This window comes from Eleutherodactylus coqui, chromosome 9 (genome assembly GCF_035609145.1).
Source record: "Eleutherodactylus coqui strain aEleCoq1 chromosome 9, aEleCoq1.hap1, whole genome shotgun sequence".
NCBI classification, from domain to species: domain Eukaryota; kingdom Metazoa; phylum Chordata; class Amphibia; order Anura; family Eleutherodactylidae; genus Eleutherodactylus; species Eleutherodactylus coqui.
The window spans coordinates 153,556,638-153,578,088 of record NC_089845.1 but is presented as its reverse complement, the minus strand read 5'-3'; the positions used below and the strand labels follow the sequence as shown (position 1 = coordinate 153,578,088).

At 47.3% G+C, this 21,451-nt stretch overlaps 1 protein-coding gene across 1 annotated transcript in view; it reads right to left on the bottom strand.

The window, feature by feature from the left end:
* Positions 1-13,760, bottom strand: part of LOC136578556 (zinc finger protein 271-like) — a 47,038-nt gene extending 33,278 nt beyond the window's left edge. The window contains exons 1-7 of the mRNA XM_066578691.1: positions 13,643-13,760; positions 5,593-5,690; positions 5,442-5,514; positions 5,254-5,351; positions 3,609-3,717; positions 3,407-3,504; positions 3,152-3,263 (exon numbers count right to left, since the gene is read on the bottom strand). Of these exons, the coding sequence (XP_066434788.1) occupies positions 3,152-3,263; positions 3,407-3,504; positions 3,609-3,717; positions 5,254-5,351; positions 5,442-5,514; positions 5,593-5,690; positions 13,643-13,727 (673 nt within the window). The 5' untranslated portion in view covers positions 13,728-13,760. The remainder of the gene's footprint in view (positions 1-3,151; positions 3,264-3,406; positions 3,505-3,608; positions 3,718-5,253; positions 5,352-5,441; positions 5,515-5,592; positions 5,691-13,642) is intronic.
* Positions 13,761-21,451: the final 7,691 nt, after the last annotated feature.

Genomic DNA, 21,451 nt, shown 5'->3' with positions numbered 1-21,451 from the left:
TGTTTATCTCTGCAACCAAATCTTCTCATGTCCATTACGGCTCTTCTTCCAGCAGCAGATGGCAATGTGAGATTTGTCCGTGACCATCACAGGCCTGTCTGCTCTGGCCTCATGTTAAACATTATCATGTCCTTCCTTAACCCTCTAACACTATATGACGTACGTTTACATCATGGCAGTGTGGTACTTAATGCAACAGTTCATAAACATACGTCATGTGGATAGCGCAGGACCAAAAGCTCCCACGGTGGGAGCCGGTTGTAACTAATGGCCAGCCTCCCGCTGCAACACCCAAGATTAATGAGAACGTCGATCTCCGCTTTAAACCCCCTACATGCTGCGATCTATGTAGATTGCGGCAGGCAAAGGGTTCACAGAAGGAGTACGCTCCCTCTGTGACGTCATCAGACCCCCCACAATGTGGAATACTTGCCATTGCCTATGATCGTTATTGTAAGCAATAAAACACTGTAGTACAAAAGTCCTGCAATGCATTATCATAGCGATCAGAGCGGTTATGGTTCATGTCCCCTACAGGGACATACAAAATGTAAAAAAAAAAGTTAAATAGTGCAAGACAAAAACCCCAAAAAAGAAAATTACAAAAAAAAAACCAAAACATTTTGCTCACTTTTGCCTATTTTTATAAAAAAAAACTCACTGGTTGCGCGATATGCATGCAACAAGCGAGGTTTTGTAGCCCATGTTTCCCTATGGAGCCTTCCTCTCTGTTGCATCTCATTGCATGAAAACGCGTTTTTTATGCGGTGCAATGCAACTTTGACAGTAGGAAGTCCTACATCAAAGCCATAACCTAAGCCCTCGCTGCAGGGAAAAATTTAAAAAAAAAAGGATACATCACCTTAGAAACACAGTCTGGCACAGCTGCAGCTTAGGCAGTGTTAGCCAATCAGAGACAGAGATTCCAGGAGGCGGGGATTTTTCAATCCCCGGCCAGAAGAGATGAAGAAGCTACAGCGGCGCCCGGCAGCGCTTCTAGGTGATGTATACTTTTAAAAAGATTTTTCCCTGTATCTAGGGTTTATTTTCGCAGTAGGGCTTATATTTCAAGCCCCCCCCCCCAAAATTTTATCACAGTGATGCCGTGTCGTCCGTGGAAGGAAGGAAGCCTTATGCTGCATGATTAACACTGGAAAAAAACTGGAACAAACAAACAAAAAAAAAAAGCTTTTCTCTCCCTGCTATAAAAAAATTTTTATAAAACTTTTACAATACATCATACGTACTCAAAAACGGTACAAAAAAAAACTACAGTTCGCAACGCAAAAAAGTCATCGTACGCCCATGTGGACTGGAGAATAAAAAAGTTGTGACTTTTGAAAAGTGGAGATGAAAATCCCCCCAAGTATTGTTGCGTCCTTAAGGGGTTCAATGCGACTACATATTTCACCACTTTTTGATATGGTAGTACCTGTTCGCCACACGTTTTTCACAAGGTTTAGTGACACTTTTGCGCGCTCCTGAATTTTCACAAAATAAATCTGCTAGTGTTGAGAGAACATTATGTTATGGGGCGGTATTTGGTAAGATGATATTGTATGATGGATGTTGACACTTTCTGTTTGGCGGACGGAGTATGAACGCTACTATAGAGAACACTCATGATCTCTATTTTCGGATTACATATTTCATGTTTTCTTTAACTTTGTTATACAGCAAACGTAGCGGGCTCTTGGCAATTTTTACATGATCCTCGTATATATTAGGAAATTGCTTATAATGTTATCTTATACCATAATTAACCCTTTACAAATTTTAGCCTTAAGAACAAAGAGAATTTTATTTTTGTTTTTCCTATTCAAATTCTATCAACTAAATTTTTTCTTAAGCTTCACAGCTTATTTAAAGACTAGTAATTATTAGAAAATTATAGTACCGGTGTTTCTGGTGGCACAATGCAGTACTTACTAATATAATATAGTGAAAGAGATTGGAGTTGTAAGCACACGGCTGCTGTTTTTGGACCTGTGATAACGTCACCATCATTGCGCCTCTAGGATGTTTGATAGATAATAGGTAACTCTGCTACATGCACATCACAAACATACAGCTTTCCTACATGCACATTATATACACACAACTTTGTTACCATGCACGTATCAGACACACACACACACACACAGCTCTGCTAAACGCATGTCTCACGAACACAGCTCTGCTACACGCACGTCACATGCACGCAGCTCTGCTACACGCACGTCACATGCACGCGGCTCTGCTACACGCACGTCACATGCACGCGGCTCTGCTACACGCACGTCACATGCACGCGGCTCTGCTAAACGCACGTCACATGCACGCGGCTCTGCTAAACGCACGTCACATGCACGCGGCTCTGCTAAACGCACGTCACATGCACGCGGCTCTGCTACATGCACGTCACATGCACGCGGCTCTGCTACACGCACGTCACATGCACGCGGCTCTGCTACACGCACGTCACATGCACGCGGCTCTGCTACACGCACGTCACATGCACGCGGCTCTGCTACACGCACGTCACATGCACGCGGCTCTGCTAAACGCACGTCACATGCACGCGGCTCTGCTACACGCACGTCACATGCACGCGGCTCTGCTACACGCACGTCACATGCACGCGGCTCTGCTACACGCACGTCACATGCACACGGCTCTGCTACACGCACGTCACATGCACACGGCTCTGCTACATGCACGTCACATGCACACGGCTCTAGTACACGCACGTCACATGCACACGGCTCTGCTACATGCACATCGTCACACACACACAGCCCTGCTAAATGCACGTGCACACACACAGCTCTGTTACATACATTCTTCATCCCATACAACAGGGATCACAACTAGCAAAGCAGAGTCCTGCACACACTTATCACCCCCTGGTCATATGACCCCGGACTACTCCCACACAGGTGACTGATCCCATGACGGTGACATCATCACAGGTCCTGTAAGCACATGGCTGCTGTCCGGTTCTGCAGGTTTTTAATAAAGTGAAGGACCTGTGATGACGTCACCTTTTTGTGATCAGCGGCGGAGGTCAGAGCCCAGGTGACTGAATACATGATGGGAGTAGTATCCAGGTGATTGTCTTTTATACTCCGTGGAAACTCTGAATTCACTTTCTCCATTCGTTATTACATACCTGGGGTAACATCTACTGGAATCTCCTCCTTCACGTCTCTCATACACGGATGATCGTCCATCATCCACTCTTCTTCTACCTTCACTTTAATATCAGTCAGATCTTCCCCCTGCTTTATCATATGTAATAATTCAGTATAATACAGCAGACAGGAGGAAAACCTAACAGATCAGCAGAAGAGACCCCCAAAATCTACAACTGCAAGGCCCCCCCCCCCCCCTATATAGATCTGGAATAGGGCTCAGCATGATCTACCTGATAGTCCTCTGGGACATCGGGGTCTTCCTCTGAACAGTCCTGGGAATACAGAGGATGGGGACATCTCTCCGGGGGATTTCTCCTACTGGCCCCATCTGTAGGAAACACACATCGATGATCAGAGGATGATGGGAGTAGTATCCAGGTGACTCTCTTTTACACCCAGAGGAATTAACTTTCACCATTCCTTACTATGTACCTGGAGTAACATCTACTGGAATCTCCTCCTTCATGTCTTTCATCCACGGGTGATCATCTATAAGCCACTCTTCTTCTATCTCCACTTTAATAACAGTCAGATCTTCATCCTGAGTTGTCATATATAATAATTCAGTACAATACAGCAGACAGGAGGAAAATCTAATAGAGCACCAGAAGAGACCCCCAAAATATATAACTCCAACACTCTCCTATATAGATCTGGTATAGGTCGAGAATACCAAAAGAATATCTACATGTGTTTCATCAACTACATCAAGGCCTTTGACCACATTGACCATGACAAACTATGGCAGGCCCTAAAAGTGCTGGGTATATCAGCATATATAGGCAAGCTGATAAAATCACTTTATACCAATCAAGAAGCCACTGTGAGAACACAGTATGGGGACACAGATTTGTTTGGGGTCGGCAAAGGCATCTGACAGGGCTGCATCCTCTCGCCCTTCTTGTTTATCCTACATGCAGAAGTGATCATGCGGAAAATTGACCTAGACGAGTTGGAAATTGGGGGGAAAATAGGTGGAAGAAGCATCAACAATCTCCGTTATGCTGATGACACAACTCCGCTTGCAGAAACAGAAGCCGGTCTGAAGCAGGTAACATGCAAGATTAAAACAGAAATTGAAAAATTGGGCTTCTACCCAGATTTAAAGAAGACTAAAATTATGACAACTGCAAAAAATGGCCAAATCCAAATCAAAAACCGACAAGGAGGCCATAGAAGGCATGCGAGACTTCATCTTCCTTGGCTCAAAAATTGACCAGGCTGGAAAATCTATGCCAGAGATAAAACGTAGGAAAGCATTGGGGCGAAGCACAATGCTAAACATGGACAAAATCTGGAAAAGTAGGGATATCAGTATAACAACTAAACGCAGGATAGTGCAAACCACTGTTTTCCCCAGAGCCATGTATGGATGTGAAATCTGGACTGCAAAAAAAGTTGATAGAAGGAGGATTGATGCGTTTGAGCTGTGGTGCTGGTGAAAGCTGCTGCGTATGCCGTGGATGGCGAAAGTAACAGAGAAGTCATGAATCGTATAACAACCGATATTTCACTAGAGGGTAAGGTGACCAGACTCAGACTCTCGCGGGGAGCAACATGACCGGACTCAGACTCTCGCGGGGAGCAACATGACCGGACTCAGACTCTCGCGGGGAGCAACATGACCGGACTCAGACTCTCGCGGGGAGCAACATGACCGGACTCAGACTCTCGCGGGGAGCAACATGACCGGACTCAGACTCTCGCGGGGAGCAACATGACCGGACTCAGACTCTCGCGGGGAGCAACATGACCGGACTCAGACTCTCGCGGGGAGCAACATGACCGGACTCAGACTCTCGCGGGGAGCAACATGACCGGACTCAGACTCAAGGGTTGTGGCCATATAATGCGAGCAGAGTCGCTAGAAAAATCTATAATGGCTGGACATGTCAGTGGCAAAAGAAGACCTGGCGCCAAAGAACACGATAGCTGATACTGTCAGAGCCGATACTGGCTATGGATATCACACAATTGAAAGAAGCAGTGCAAAACCGAAAACATGGGGGAAGCCTTTAGGGTCGCCGAGGGTCGTGAATGACTAAACAGCTAAGGATAGGGCTTAGCAATCATCTACCTGAAGGTCCTCTGAGGTATCAGGATCTTCCTCTGGACAGTCCTGGGAATACAGAGGACGGGAACATCCCTCCGGGGGATTTATACTACTGGCCCCATCTGTAGGAAACAGACGCTGAGGATCAGACGATTATGGTAGTAGTATCTAGGTGGTCCTCTTTCATCCCAATGAATGTTTCACCTCCTTACCCAGCTGATCAGCCATTGTATCAATCTCCTCTTCATCTACAATCTCATCTTTAATATCAATCAGATTTTCACCCTAAACAGACAAGAAAAAAAATGATCTTTATTCCGGCAATTTATGGTCAGGTTCTGGCGAGACTTCAATCTCCTCTACCTGATGGTCCTCTGGGACATCGGAATCTTCATCTGGACAGTCCTGGGAATACAGAGAACTGGGGCATCTCTCTGGGGAATTTCTCCTACTGGCTCCATCTGTGGGGACACAAGCACACAGTGATGACTACATGGGCCCCTGTATATCTATATATCACACACGGCTCTCAGCACCTTAACTTCTATACCAACATAATACAGTCAGCCCCAAACTGAGATCCCCGGCTCGGAGCTGCTGGTCCATAGAGACTCGGCTTTCACTCCATCCTCATGGAATCAATTTTGGGTAGGTGGAAGAAACTCAAACATTTATGTAGGACCGCAGCAGTTCATTGTGGTGTCCATCCATAGGTCTCAGAAGACCCAGGGGGTCCATTCCTCAGACCATTAATCTACCTTCACCAGTCTCATGGGAAGGCGTCATTGATTTATACTGGCTGCACCAAATTCTGATCTCTCATCAGTATAGTACAATCAGAAATCTGTCTGGGACTACATAAAGAGACAGAAGGATTGGAGAAGTCAACATCCACAGAAGATTTGTGCTTAGTTCTACTTGATGTCTGGATCAACCTCCCCGCCGAGCTCCTTCAAAAACTGTGTCTAATACTGGGGAGGTTGGGTGGCAGGATACCTGGAGAACTAAACACCCTAACTCTCGAGCATTCTCCTGTTAGTCTGCGGGTAGCAACTCCCTTGTTTGCATTGACTATATATTTGGAAATGCTCGGGCCTGTACTGCAACAGCAAGCATTGAATACCTAACCAGGGGGGGGGGGGAGGGTGTCAGATCATTGCCCCCTTCTGATTGAACGTAGCACATCAGCTGACCGGGCCAATAGACATGGATGGGGAGTGCATCCCTTCTGACTGAGTCTCTTCACCCCAAATGATCGAACCCCTGACCAACTAAATACCTTCTTGGCAATAAACGATTTTAACACCAACTGTTATGGGAAACTCCTAAAGCTTTCCTCCGTGGCTGCTTAAAATCATCCATCTTGTTTATTAAGCCCGCATGCACACAGGCAAGTCAGATACTGCGTGCAGAATCCCGCAGCGGAATACGGCCCTGGCAGCAACATCTGTGCGTACCTGCTTTCATTTTCTTTTTTCTTGCTACGGATGGTTCGCACGGCTCGCCAGCGGACATGCGCAGTACAGATTACAATTTTTTTTTTAAACTCCTGCTTTTCTCGCAGAACCCGCGGCCTATCCGCAATGTTAATTGTGGACGGGCTGTGTGTCGTACGGCTGTCATTGACTTCAATGGCAGTCCATGTCGAATCCACAGAAAAACAGAGCATGCTGCGATTTTTCATCCGTGAGCAGAAACTGCAAATGATTTGCGCTTGTGTGCATGAAAAATCACTTTTGCATTGCATGCTATGGGCGGTATTTGCTGTGGAATCCAGAGGCAGACGTCCGCTCCGGATTCCGCAATTCAAATCCGCCGGCGTGCATTCACCCTAAGAGGAACTCTTCCCGAAGTGAGAGAGAGATGGCCTCTTGCTATTCGAAATTGGAATCGATTTACATTGCGGATCCCTCTGATAGTAATAGGGCCCAATGGTTGCAGCGGGGTAGGCAGTATCTTGCACTGCTGCAGGAGAGGGGCCATAGATCTACCTTTTTTGCCAAACATGATCTAGGTAATCAATTGAGTAGTTTATTGGCTCACCTAGTCTATCGCCATACTGCATCCTCTCCAATACTTCGCATTAGATCTGACGTGGGGGAAATTCTTACTGATTTTGGCACTTCTACGTGAATTGTATAACACCAGATTTAGCCACTCCCATCAGGAATTTGGTGATTTCTTAGGCAACATTCCCTTCCTGACTTCCACCTCAGCCCAAAAAACCTTTGTGGATGCCCCTTTTTTCCTGACTGAGCTGTTGGAGGTCCTATCCAGTCTCTTGGCCACAGATCGCAGCTTATGACAGTGGATCTTTACCTGTATCCTTCTATGAAGCTGCAATCATACTCCTTTTAAAACCTGACAAGGATCCCCTTGAATGTGGCTCCTATCAGCCAATATCAGTACGGTAGTAACTATAGATTCTAAAATCCTGACCAAGATGTTGGTGAACCGACTCAACTCCATAATAGTAGACCTAATTAATTCTATGCCTGGAAAGTCTACATGTGAGAATCTTAGAAGGGTTCATGTGGTCAACTTAATTGGGGCAAACAGGGGGAGGACTGAACTCTAGCCTCTTTAGATGCCACAAAGGCATTTATTTGACTCTATTGAATGGCCCTTTCTGCTATATGGTTTGCAAAAATTTGGCTACGGGGATGTCTTCACCAAATGGGTGTCCCTAATATATAAAACCCCAATGGCAGCAGTCTCGGTTAATGGTTCATGTACCTCTTATTTTCCACTTTATAGAGGTACGAGACAGGGATGCATTCTGTCCCCTCTACTATTCTCATTGGCCATTGAACCGTTGACTATCATGCTCAGCGTGAGCCCATCATATAAGGGTATAGTTATGGCGATCGAGAGGACCGAGTGGAACTATATGCTGATGATCTAATGATATTTTTTTTCAAACCCTATAACCTTCCTTCCCATATGCAATAGATCTTCTAAACAAATTTTGTGATTTCTTGGGACTCCATATTAACTGGACTGTCTGCCCTCGTGCCCCTCTCCTCAGAAAGTCACCTATGTAATGCTATCAACTCTATCCGGTGGGCTGCTCACTATGCATAGGTTGGCTTCACAGATTTGGAAACAATGCAAGTCGATCTGCAAATTCTTTGATATAGTGGCCGATGCCCTTATGGTATAATTCTGGACTTTAGGGGTTGTACTCCCTCTGGGATGCACATGTTTGGGAGCAATTTGGTATACAGACATTAATAGCCTGGTTTGTTTTGACCAATTACAAACGAAGTACGAATTGCTTCGTACCCACTTTTATAGGTACCTACAGGTTAGACATGCACTAAATGTGCAGTTCTCATCAGCTAACCCGTGCATATCACACTACCCCTTTAATGGTACACAAAAAGCCCTTGTTTCAAAGCCCTATCTCTGTCTCCACCTCTAATATTCACAGGAACATCGTCAATTATTCTAAACTTGAGCTGACTGACTGCATGACCTGCTGTCAGAAAGTGTTTATCTATGTTGATATATACAGTGGGGAAGAAAAGTATTTAGTCAGATACCAATTGTAAAAGTTCTCCCACTTAAAAAGATGAGAGAGGCTTGTAATTGACATCATAGGTAGACCTCAACTATGAGAGGCAACATGAGAAAACACATTCAGAAAATCACATTGTCTGATTTTTAACGAATTTATTTGCAAATTATGGTGGAAAATAAGTATTTGGTCAATAACAAAAGTTCATCTCTTTATTTTATTATATATCCTTTATTGGCAATGACAGGGGTCAAACGTTTTCTGTAAATCCTCAAAAGGCTGACACACACTGTTGCTGGTATGTTGGTACATTCTTCCATGCAGATCTCCTCAAGAGCAGTGATGTTTTGGGGCTGTCGCTGGGCAACTGGCCAGGCCACTCCAGGACCTTGAAATGCTTCTTACGAAACCAATCCTTCGTTGCCCTGGCGGTGTGCTTGGGATCATTGTCCTGCTGAAAGACCCAGCCATGTTTCATCTTCAGTGCCTTGCTGATGGAAGGAGGTTTGCACTCAAAATCTCACGATACATGGCCCCATTCATTCTTTCATGTATACGGATCTGTTGTCCTGTTCCCTTTGCAGAGAAACAGCCCCAAAGCATGATGTTGCCACCCCCATGCTACACAGTAGGTATGGTGCTCTTTGGATGCAACTCAGCATTCTTTCTCCTCCAAACACAACGAGTTGTGTTTCTGCCAAACAGTTCTACTTTGGTTTCATCTGACCATATGACATTCTCCCAATACTCTTCTGGATCATCCAAATGCTCTCTGGCAAACTTCAGTCGGCCCCGGACATGTACTGGCTTAAGCAGGGGGACACGTCTGGCACTGCAGGATCTGAGTCCCTGGTGGCGTAATGTGTTACTGATGGTAGCCTTTGTTACGTTGGTCCCAGCTCTCTGCAGGTCATTCACTAGGTTCTCCTGTATGGTTCTGGGACTTTTGCTCACCGTTCTTGTGATCATTTTGACCGCACGGGGTGAGATCTTGCGTGGAGCCCCAGATCGAGGGAGATTATCAGTGGTCTTGTATCTCTTCCATTTTCTAATTATTGCTCCCACGGTGGATTTCTTCACACCAAGCTGCTTGCCTATTGCAGATTCAGTCTTCCCAGTCTGGTGCAGGGCTACAATTGTGTTTCTGGTGTCCTTCGAGAGCTCTTTGGTCTTCACCATAGTGGAGTTTGGAGTGTGACTGCTTGAGGTTGTGGACAGGTGTCTTTTATACAGATAGCAAGTTCAAACAGATGCCATTACTACAGGTAATGAGTGGAGGACAGAGGAGCCTCTTAAAGAAGGAGTTACAGGTCTGTGAGACCCAGAAATCTTGCTCGTTTGTAGGTGACCAAATACTTATTTTCCACCATAATTTGCAAATAAATTCGTTAAAAATCAGACAATGTGATTTTCTGGATGTGTTTTCTCATGTTGTCTCTCATAGTTGAGGTCTACCTATGGGTCAATTACAGGCCTCTCTCATCTTTTTAAGTGGAAGAACTTGTACAATTGGTATCTGACTAAATACTTTTTTTCCCCACTGTATATCTGTAGGTATGTAGAGTTACCCATGGGTGAGTGGCTACGATTGTCTCATCTGTATCACATTCTGGTAGACGCGGTTGAGGCTACAGTGGTCCCCTGGGTAATTGAATATGCTGGGACAGACGTATTAGCTGCAGAGTTTATCTGCAGCGACACTTATTGTTATGTCTCTTAGAGGCCTAGCTGTTCTTGGGCCATGTAAGTAGGAATCCCGCGGGCTCTCTGGGGCATCTAGAAGCTTAGTGTGCAGGTGCTGAGGACACTTTGGTGTTCCTCTTTGTGGCGAGATTCCGTAATGGGTGATGCATCTCGCGCATCTGCTGATGACCCTGTATAACCTCCGGGGCACTGGGTGTGTATTGCGCACGCGCTGGAAGTATATTGGTATTTACCAGTATAGCGAGGTATCGCGAGAGTTGCCGTGTCCCGCGCACGCGCGGTGGGCTCATTGATATCAGCGACACTGCGCATGTGTTAGAACGGTATCAGTATACATCAGGGTAGCGAGATATCGCGAGATTTAATGTATCCCGCGCATGTGCTGCAGGTTCCTGGGTATTGATACTATGCTATGGATTGATGATATGTCCCTCCTGGCGCCAGCTGACGACGACATTTACCCCCGGTAGGAGTTTTTAATTACTCGAATTGTTTTAATGGGTGTGTGTATATAAGGGTGTGTTTTAGGGTGTGTATTGAGCTTGACAAAGATCCCAACGTCACTGTCTGTCAATACTTGGACCATGTGAATAAAGTCCTTTTAAAAGATCTGAAGATTGCCGTGGATGCTGCTTCCTCTATACTGTTTTTCACCCCTTTAATGGTATATTGCGTTCCCAAGGTCCTAGGGGCCTCATCTCCACATTATATTCCCATCTCGTATTAGCCAAAATATCCCATGCAACCCGGCACGCTTTAACAAAATGGAGGACACTTATACCCACATTAACGAATGATACATGAAGTATTGGAATCACCTTTATTTGCCTCTCTGGCAGCAAATATTAAGCTGATACACCTATACATTATAAACCAATGCAATCGTACCCCTGCAAGGCTACGCAAAATGGGTCGAGTGTCATCAACGAACTGTATTCGTTGCTCATGCAGGTATGCTGATTTTTGGCATATGATCTGGGAGTGCCCTGCCATTCAGGATTTTTGGGGAGAGGTCACGAGCCTCCTCTCTGAGATCTTGGGGGTCCCTGTACCGATGGGTTCTGAGATTTGCCTGTTTGGGGTACTTGATGAGATCTGGCAATATCACATAGGAAAATTCCTGAGAGAAACTCCATTTTTAGCCAGGAAAACGATCGCTTTATGGTGGATGGATCGGAAAAATCCCTCATTGTCTATGTGGAGAAAACTGGTAAATTCAGTTGGGCCATTTAACTACTTGGTCTATAAAGGACGTCAATGTCCTAAAAAGTTTGAGAAAGTATGGGGTCAGTGGTGCAGTTCCCCTCTCACTTGTTATCCTCCACGCTTGCTCTCTTCGTCAATATCGGTGCTCCAGAGGGGCTTCTGATAGCTAGTCTACTTCGAGATGAGACTCATGATCCTCTGGATTTAGATTATCCATATTAATTCTGGTTGTTCAGTTGTGGTAATTGCTGAAGGTGCTTAGTTCTCCCCCCCCCCCCCTCCCTCGCTCTTTCTGTACACCAAGTTACTGTGTTTTATGTACCAAACTTTTGTTTTATTGTGCTTTGCTTGTATGTGGATGAACATACCGTATATACTCGGGTATTAGCCGAGACAATAAGTTTCACCACAAAAAAATGGTAAAACTTATTGGCTCGAGTGTAAGCTGAGCTATACTCGAGTACATACTAGGTGAAAAAAAAAAACTCCCAGCCGGCGTCTGTGTCTGTGTGACAAGCTGCTTGAGTTCTCCCCGCTGTCATCCCACGCCGTTCTCTCTGCTTGGCTATGTCAGTGCTGTGTAAGTAAGCGCTGTGATTGGATTCAGCGCCAGCCAATCACAGCTGGCGCTCGATCCAATCACAGCGCTTACTTACACAGCACTGACGGCAGGGGATTTGAAAGCTGAGCAGGGAGATGACAGCGGGGAGAATTCTAAAGCAGCTTGATTGGCTGTGAATGATCGAGGAGCACCGGCTGTGATTGGCTGACGCTCGATCCAATCACAGCTCTTACTTACACAGCGCTGACGGTGGAGGATGACAGAGCCGAGCAAAGAGGATGGTGGGGGATGACAGCGGAGAGAATTCAAGCAGCCTGCTGCACCGCCGCCGGAGACACAGACGCCGGCTGGGAGGGGAGTATGGAGGGGTTTTTTTTTACGCCTTCCCTGACTTGAGTTTAAGCCGAGGGGGGCTTTTTCAGCACAAAAATATGTGCTGAAAAACTAGGCTTATACTCGAGTATATACGGTACTTCAAGAAAACGAGTAAAAAAAACAAACTGCATATAACCTAGAAGAACTGATGCTGTTGTGAAGGTAAAGGGCGTCACACCAAATACTGATGCGATTCAGATTTCTCTTTTGTTCGCTCACTTTGCATTTTGTCAATTGACCCCAGAACTATTAGTACTTCTATTTTTGAAAGCATTCTTACTTTTAGCGCGTTTTTTCCACAGCTGCCTAAAACTTTTACACAGTATTGTATATAGGCACATTAAAGGAAAAGAATATTAATACCCCCCATCAGACTGAATAAAACAGAAGCAAAAAAAAAACCTCCAAAAATACCGACAAAATAAAACACGCATTTCTTTTTTACAATAAACTGTATTAAATATAAATCAATAAATAATACTCTCATTTTATATCATCACGACTGTAACAATCCGTACAGTTAAAAACAACAAGTATATATTCCATGCAATAAAAATCAAAAGACAAAACTGAATTAGCGAAAAAAAACCTCTAAATTGCGCAGTCATGTATATGCTGCATAAAATGCCACCTACATACGGTACACTGAACTAAAAGGAAAAAAAGATATGAATGCAAGGGGGACGTGTCAAAAAAGAATGATGGTACTACCAGCAAAGAGTGACCCAGTCCTCAAGGGGTTAAAAGGATCACCAGCAGTTTTGTTAATGCTCAATGGAAAGAGCGGAGAACGCTTTAGACAGAAGGTCTGCCAATCCTAGAGCAGCAGGAGTATAAAAGTTTCTTTTCTGATTGCGGGGCATCTGACAAATGCCAAAATACACTCCGCTGGCATCTATTGGGTGAATGTAGCTCTACGGATAGGTTTGACTTATACTTCAAATGTAAGTCTCTAACACAATACACAAGGAACCCAAATTAGTGAACTTTTACATTCCACATGTATGATGGCATTAAGGCTTCACCACACGATATAAAATTCTTACCTGGTGACATAAGCGGCCGGTGATCCTCCATCATGACCTCCTCGTACAGATCCTTCTGTCCTCCTATATACTCCCACTCCTCCATGGAGAAATAGACAGCCACATCCTGACACCTTACAGGAACCTGACAACACAATATCCAGTCATCACCCAGACCCCTCCTGTTACTGTATAATGTCCCCCATCCCCCGCAGCATCACCTCTCCTGTCAGCAGCTCCATCATCTTGTTGGTGAGCTCTAGGATCTTCTGCTCATGTATCGGGGAGGGAGGCTCTGTGATGGGGAAATGACTCCTGCTCCATCCTCCTGACTCCTGGAGATGGATGATGGGAGTCACACCGTCCCCCGATGTCCTCTTCACTATTGTGTAATCCTGTGTATGGAGAGACACTGAGAAATATCATCATGTACACAATAATAAGTGACGTCACATCCCCCTTTCTAGAGGATTACAATCTGCCCCCCATCCACACAAACTGCCCTCATTAGAAAAACTTTTTCCTCTTGACCTATAGGATGCCCCCTTGATTTATTATTAGTAAAAATCCTTCCTCCAGACTACACTCCGGCCTCTGATCCTCTTGTTCCCAACCCTCTCCTTCTCTTCCCCTCCAGACTACACTCCGGCCTCTGATCCTCTTATTCCCAGCCCTCTCCTCCTCCCTCCAGACTACACTCCGGCCTCTGATCCTCTTATTCCCAGCCCTCTCCTCCCTCCAGACTACACTCCGGCCTCTGATCCTCTTGTTCCTGGCCCTCTCCTCCTCCTCCCTCCAGATTACACTCCGGCCTCTGATCCTCTTGTTCCCAGCCCTCTCCTCCTCCTCCCTCCAGATTACACTCCAGCCTCTGATCCTCTTATTCCCGGCCCTCTCCTCCTCCTCCCTCCAGACTACACTCTGGCCTCTGATCCTCTTATTCCCAGTCCTCTCCTCCTCCCTCCAGACTACACTCCGGCCTCTGATCCTCTTGTTCCTGGCCCTCTCCTCCTCCTGCCCCCAGTTTACACTCTAGCCTCTGATCCTCCTGTTCCCAGCCCTCTCCTCCTTCTCCCTCCAGACTACACTCTGGCCTCTGATCCTCTTGTTCCCGGCCCTCTCCACCACTCCAGACTACACTCCAGCCTCTGATCCTCTTGTTCACAGCCCTCTCCTCCTCCTCCCTCCAGATTACACTCCGGCCTCTGATCCTCTTATTCCCGGCCCTCTCCTCCTCCTCCCTCCAGACTACACTCCGGCCTCTGATCCTCTTGTTCCTGGCCCTCTCCTCCTCCTCCCTCCAGTTTACACTCTAGCCTCTGATCCTCTTGTTCCCAGCCCTCTCCTCCTTCTCCCTCCAGACTACACTCTGGCCTCTGATCCTCTTGTTCCCGGCCCTCTCCACCACTCCAGACTACACTCCAGCCTCTGATCCTCTTGTTCACAGCCCTCTCCTCCTCCTCCCTCCAGATTACACTCCGGCCTCTGATCCTCTTATTCCCGGCCCTCTCCTCCTCCTCCCTCCAGACTACACTCCGGCCTCTGATCCTCTTGTTCCTGGCCCTCTCCTCCTCCTCCCTCCAGTTTACACTCTAGCCTCTGATCCTCTTGTTCCCGGCCCTCTCCTTCTCTTCCCTCCAGACTACACTCCGGCCTCTGATCCTCTTGTTGCCGGTCCTCTCCTTCTCTTCCCTCCAGACTACACTCCGGCCTCTGATCCTCTTGTTCCCGACCTTCTCCTCCTCCTCCCTCCAGACTACACTCCGGCCTCTGATCCTCTTGTTCCCGGCCCTCTCCTTCTCTTCCCTCCAGACTACACTCTGGCCTCTGATCCTCTTGTTCCCAGCCCTCTACTCCTCCTCCCTCCAGACTACACTCCGGCCTCTGATCCTCTTGTTCCCGGCCCTCTCCTTCTCTTCCCTCCAGACCACACTCCGGCCTCTGATCCTCCTGTTGCCGGCCCTCTCCTTCTCTTCCCTCCAGACTACACTCCGGCCCCTGATCCTCTTGTTGCCGGTCCTCTCCTTCTCTTCCCTTCAGGCTACACTCCGGCCTCTGATCCTCTTGTTGCCGGCCCTCTCCTCCTCCTCCTACCCTCCAGACTACACTCCGGCCTCTGATCCTCTTGTTCCCAGCCCTCTCCTCCTCCTCCCTCCAGATTACACTCCGGCCTCTGATCCTCTTATTCCCGGCCCTCTCCTCCTCCCTTAAGACTACACTCCGGCCTCTGATTCTCTTGTTCCTGGCCCTCTCCTCCTCCTCCCTCCAGATTACACTCCAGCCTCTGATCCTCTTGTTCCCAGCCCTCTCCTCCTCCTCCCTCCAGATTACACTCCGGCCTCTGATGCTCTTGTTCCTGGCCCTCTCCTCCTCCTCCCTCCAGACTACACTCTAGCCTCTGATGCTCTTGTTCCTGGCCCTCTCCTCCTCCTTCCTCCAGACTACACTCTGGCCTCTGATCCTCTTGTTCCCAGCCCTCTACTCCTCCTCCCTCCAGCCTACACTCCGGCCTCTGATCCTCTTGTTCCCGGCCCTCTCCTCCTCTTCCCTCCAGACTACACTCCGGCCTCTGATGCTCTTGTTCCTGGCCCTCTCCTCCTCCTCCCTCCAGATTACACTCCGGCCTCTGATCCTCTTATTCCCGGCCCTCTCCTCCTCCCTCCAGAGTACACTCCGGCCTCTGATCCTCTTGTTCCCGGCCCTCTCCTCCTCCTCCCTCCAGATTACACTCCAGCCTCTGATCCTCTTGTTCCCAGCCCTCTCCTCCTCCTCCCTCAAGATTACACTCCGGCCTCTGATCCTCTTATTCCCGGCCCTCTCCTCCTCCTCCCTCCAGACTACACTCCGGCCTCTGATCCTCTTATTCCCAGCCCTCTCCTTCTCCCTCCAGACTACACTCCGGCCTCTGATCCTCTTATTCCCGGCCCTCTCCTCCTCCTCCCTCCAGACTACACTCTGGTCTCTGAACCTCTTGTTCCCGGCCCTCTCCTCCTCTTCCCTCCAGACTACACTCTGGCCTCTGATCCTCTTGTTCCCGGCCCTCTCCTTCTCTTCCCTCCAGACTACACTCCGGCCTCTGATCCTCTTGTTCCCGACCTTCTTCTCCTCCTCCCTCCAGACTACACTCCGGCCTCTGATCCTCTTGTTCCCGGCCCTCTCCTCCTCTTCCCTCCAGACTACACTCCGGCCTCTGATGCTCTTGTTCCTGGCCCTCTCCTCCTCCTCCCTCCAGACTACACTCTAGCCTCTGATGCTCTTGTTCCTGGCCCTCTCCTCCTCCTCCCTCCAGACTACACTCTAGCCTCTGATCCTCTTGTTCCCTGCCCTCTCCTCCTCCTCCCTCCAGACTACACTCTGGCCTCTGATCCTCTTGTTCCCAGCCCTCTACTCCTCCTCCCTCCAGACTACACTCTGGCCTCTGATCCTCTTGTTCCCAGCCCTCTACTCCTCCTCCCTCCAGACTACACTCCGGCCTCTGATCCTCTTGTTCCCAGCCCTCTACTCCTCCTCCCTCCAGACTACACTCCGGCCTCTGACCCTCTTGTTCCCGGCCCTCTCCTCCTCCTCCCTCCAGATTACACTCCGGCCTCTGATCCTCTTGTTCCCAGCCCTCTACTCCTCCTCCCTCCAGACTACACTCCGGCCTCTGACCCTCTTGTTCCCGGCCCTCTCCTCCTCCTCCCTCCAGATTACACTCTAGCCTCTGATCCTCTTGTTCCCTGCCCTCTCCTCCTCCTCCCTCCAGACTACACTCTGGCCTCTGATCCTCTTGTTCCCAGCCCTCTACTCCTCCTCCCTCCAGACTACACTCCGGCCTCTGACCCTCTTGTTGCCGGTCCTCTCCTTCTCTTCCCTCCAGACTACACTCTGGCCTCTGATCCTCTTGTTCCCGGCCCTCTCCTCCTCCTCCTACCCTCCAGACTACACTCCGGCCTCTGATCCTCTTGTTCTTGGCCCTCTCCTCCTCCTCCTACCCTCCAGACTACACTCCGGCCTCTGATCCTCTTGTTCTTGGCCCTCTCCTTCTCTTCCCTCCAGACTACACTCCAGCCTCTGATCCTCTTCTGTGTTCCGTCTGAGTTCTTGTGTGAACTGGACTTAACAAGCAGTGTATGACCAAAAAAAACACACCAGATAATCCATGAGCAAATAGGGACTTCAGGTGTCACGAACTGTCCCTTCTAAAGTGGCCCAATCACACTAGGTAAGTCCCCTTCATTTTATTTGGGAATTTATCTATTTTCCTATCCCAGGAGCACTGCTTTTGTTTATTGGCTATTTATACCCAGGACTGTGACGGTAACACGGGGGCGTCTCCTACATCTGGATGAAAGAAGGTTTCTACAATGATATAAGGGGGGTTCTTTAATCTAAGAGCAGTGAGACTATGGCACTCTCTGCCTGAGGACGTGGTGATGGCAAATTCGATAAGCGTTCAAGAGAGGCTTGGAAGCCTTGCTTCAGCAATACAATATTATATGTATGTAATGTTATAATCACTAATAACTGCAGAAAGGTTGTTCATCTGGAGTTATTCCAATTGCCAGGAAGGAATTTTCCTTCCTTTAAATGGGGAAAATTGGCTTCTACCTCATTGGTTTTTTTTTTGCCTTCCTCTGGATCAACACTGGGGAAAATAGGCTGAACTGGATGGACATATGTCTTTTTTTGCCTTAAATACTATGTTATTACTATCGGTGCATTGGTTACATGACACATAACTGACCACAACTCTAAACTAAACTGAAGCAACCAATGTCAAGCAGCTGCTCCTAATGCAAAAAGGGTCATGGGGTGCATCAAAAGAGGTCTAAGGGCACATGATAAGAATATTGTTCTTCCTCTTGACTAATCACTGATCAGACCACACATGGAATATTGTGGACAGTTTTGGGCACTCAAGAAGGACATATCAGAGCCTGAGCAGGTTGATAGTCGGGCAAAATTGGCTTCTACCTCATGGGCTTTTTTTGCCTTCCTCTGTTCAACAATGAGGAGGATTGGGATGGGGAAATGGCTGGAACTAGATGGATATATGTCTCTTTTCACTGTATCCACTATGTGTGGGAGTGTACACCAAGCATCCACCCCCCTCATTATCAGGAGGCAGTGTGAGTGCGTGTTTTATCGGTGCCCTCACAGGTGTTATTGGGTCCTCCATTTGGTAGTCAGCTCCCTGCATGGTGAGAGGAGGATGCATCTATATGCTCTCCTCACCCAGTAAGTAACGGCCATTTTTTGTGATTGTTTTTAATCCTTGATTTCCCATTCTGTGATGCATTTATGTCTCTTTTCAGCCTTACCCACTATGTTATATGACTATTGGTGGCCAATCTTCATGTTTTCTGCTGGTCACTTGGAAGCTCTTATACAGGACACTGGACTCTTCCTATTACTCCCCATTATCGATTTCCCTTCCCGATGACTTGGTAAATACTACAATAAAGAGGATAGAAATGTAGAAGCGCTCACCTCTCCGGTCAGCAGGTAGAGGATCTCCAAGGTGAAGTCTAATATTCTTCTGCTGATCTCCTTCCCATCGGTATCCATCCTGGGTGGGTCATTCAGGAATGTGCGTGGCTAAGGAATAAGATTTTTTTAAAATTAGAATGGGGATTGGCTTTTTTGGTCCTAAATCTTGGCATGAAGCGTACCAATCATGAGGAAGCGTACGGAAGAGGAAACAGTCTAACATTCCTAGGGAATTCTATCAAACCTATCATTCTGCATGTGCCGTTTTGATGCTTCCCATGCTCAGGCATAATCCCCTTTTTCATACTACCTATTCCAAGAATCACCTCTCCCAAGATATAACAAGGCGTCAAATCACTGCCCTCCCAAGGTATCATCTCTCTCCCCATCTCAAAGTTCTGTATTGTGTCTCCTGCTCTCCAGCCATCTTCTCTCCCCTTTTTGCACATATATCACATCTGCTACTCCTCAGGTATCGTCTCTTCTTCCTGTAACCTGAATTGCATCCTAGGATAGTGAAAGAAGCAACAGGGGTAATTGCTGAACCACTTGCCGAAATCTTTGAAAATTCATGGAGAACAGGGCAAGTCCCAGCAGATTGGAGAAGGGCAAATGTTGTCCCTGTCTTCAAAAAAGGAAAGAAGGTGGACCCAGGAAACTACAGGCCTGTGAGTCTGACTTCTGTACCGGGAAAGATCCTTGAACAAATCAACAGATTTAAACGTTTTTTTTTCTGTTTCTGGTTTGCAAATAGGTCGATTTACCTAAATTTGAGGTGCTGAATTCAGTGGAGGAATTGTATCTATCATGTCTCCAGGAAACACAGCACTAATACAGAGACAGTAATACAGTATTGGCAAATATTGACTGGTTTTAAATACAAAAAGAAATTATGCCCAGAACTAATGTTTTTCTGGTGATGTATTTGTGATAGTGAGACCAAGAAAACCACCAAGATTTACATATTGCAACGTTCAAACGGATTTGGTTGGGCAAAATGGGATGATGAGGCTTTTCTTTTGAATAGTGTCTTATTATTTCCCTAACATCTTAAGGATGTCTTGGTGAAAGCGTTCACCGTGTTCATCACTGAAGGCACCCACATTTTTCTGGGAAGAAGTCAAGGTGTGAAGGTCAACAATGGATTTTTGGAGACATTCTACCCCCCTTGTTCTTGTGGCTGTCCAATAACTAACTCACTATGGATACATAGTTACTGTCTTTTCTGTTGTCCCAAAAGCCATTCACTGTCACTCTGGAGGAGGACCAAGCAGCTAATTCAAGGGTTTAATATCAAAGGTTAGATCTTTAAGTAATGTTATGATTTGTGCCCTCCTTTAGCTTCGCTTTGCTCAATTTGGGAAACATTTCTGTCAAATGTTTCCCAATTTCTTGACCTCAGTGGTGGGAATAGGGAGTAGAAAGTGGCGCTCTGTGAGCCTTCGTATTTCCTCAGACTCGTAATCTTGCTGCGGTGCGGCGGTCTCACACAGAAGGCGCTCAACAAGCTGCTCCTGGAACTGCAGGAAGGCGAGCGTTCCCGGGGCTTCTTGTAGAGCATGTAGGCATTCCAGGTAGTGATAATAAGGCAGATCAGTAGAGGGGCCCGAGACTGAAGATCGCGTCGCGGGACATCGCCAGAGGCCTCAGGGAAGACGTTTTATCTCCCTTCACCAATTGGATCAGTGAGCCCTAGACGGCTCTGGGCTGCCTTTTGTAGCCGGGAACAAGAAGATTTTAACCCTTTCCAATCCACTGTCTGACATCTAAAGACATTCTGATTGAAGGCTGTACAGCTCCGATATCGGAAGACGTCCGGCAGGGTGTTCTTACTGTAGATTACTGGCCGCTCTGTTGTTGGGGGGGCCTCTCCAGCATGTCCCATACCACAGTACTGGCTCTAGCCAGCAGATGGCACCATTGTATAATGGCAGAAAGAGAAAACCCCCCTAGGAAACCCTGAATCCAAAATTGGATTGCAAAAGGTTAAATTTCCCCGGCGAGAACGAGATCGCGGGGGGACACCGCAAGAGGCCTTAGATAAATAGTTTTATCTCCCCTTACGGGACCGCACACGGGACTGCAAACGCTATTCAGTAGCCAGGAACTGTAACGCTCCTTGAGCCCGCAGCTTTATTCTGCAGGGCTGACATGTTTTCATGGCCTTGTAGAATAAAGCCCAGACACGGGGGACATGAAAACACATATATGTGGTCACTAAGGGGTTAATATATCTGCCGGTGCACGATGCGCCTAATACAGACAGAAGCGCACACCTCTTCGTATCTTAGAGGCTCCTCCGTGCGCCGACACCAAAATCTCTGCCAGCTGGAGGACATTTCTGGTATAACGTGCGCA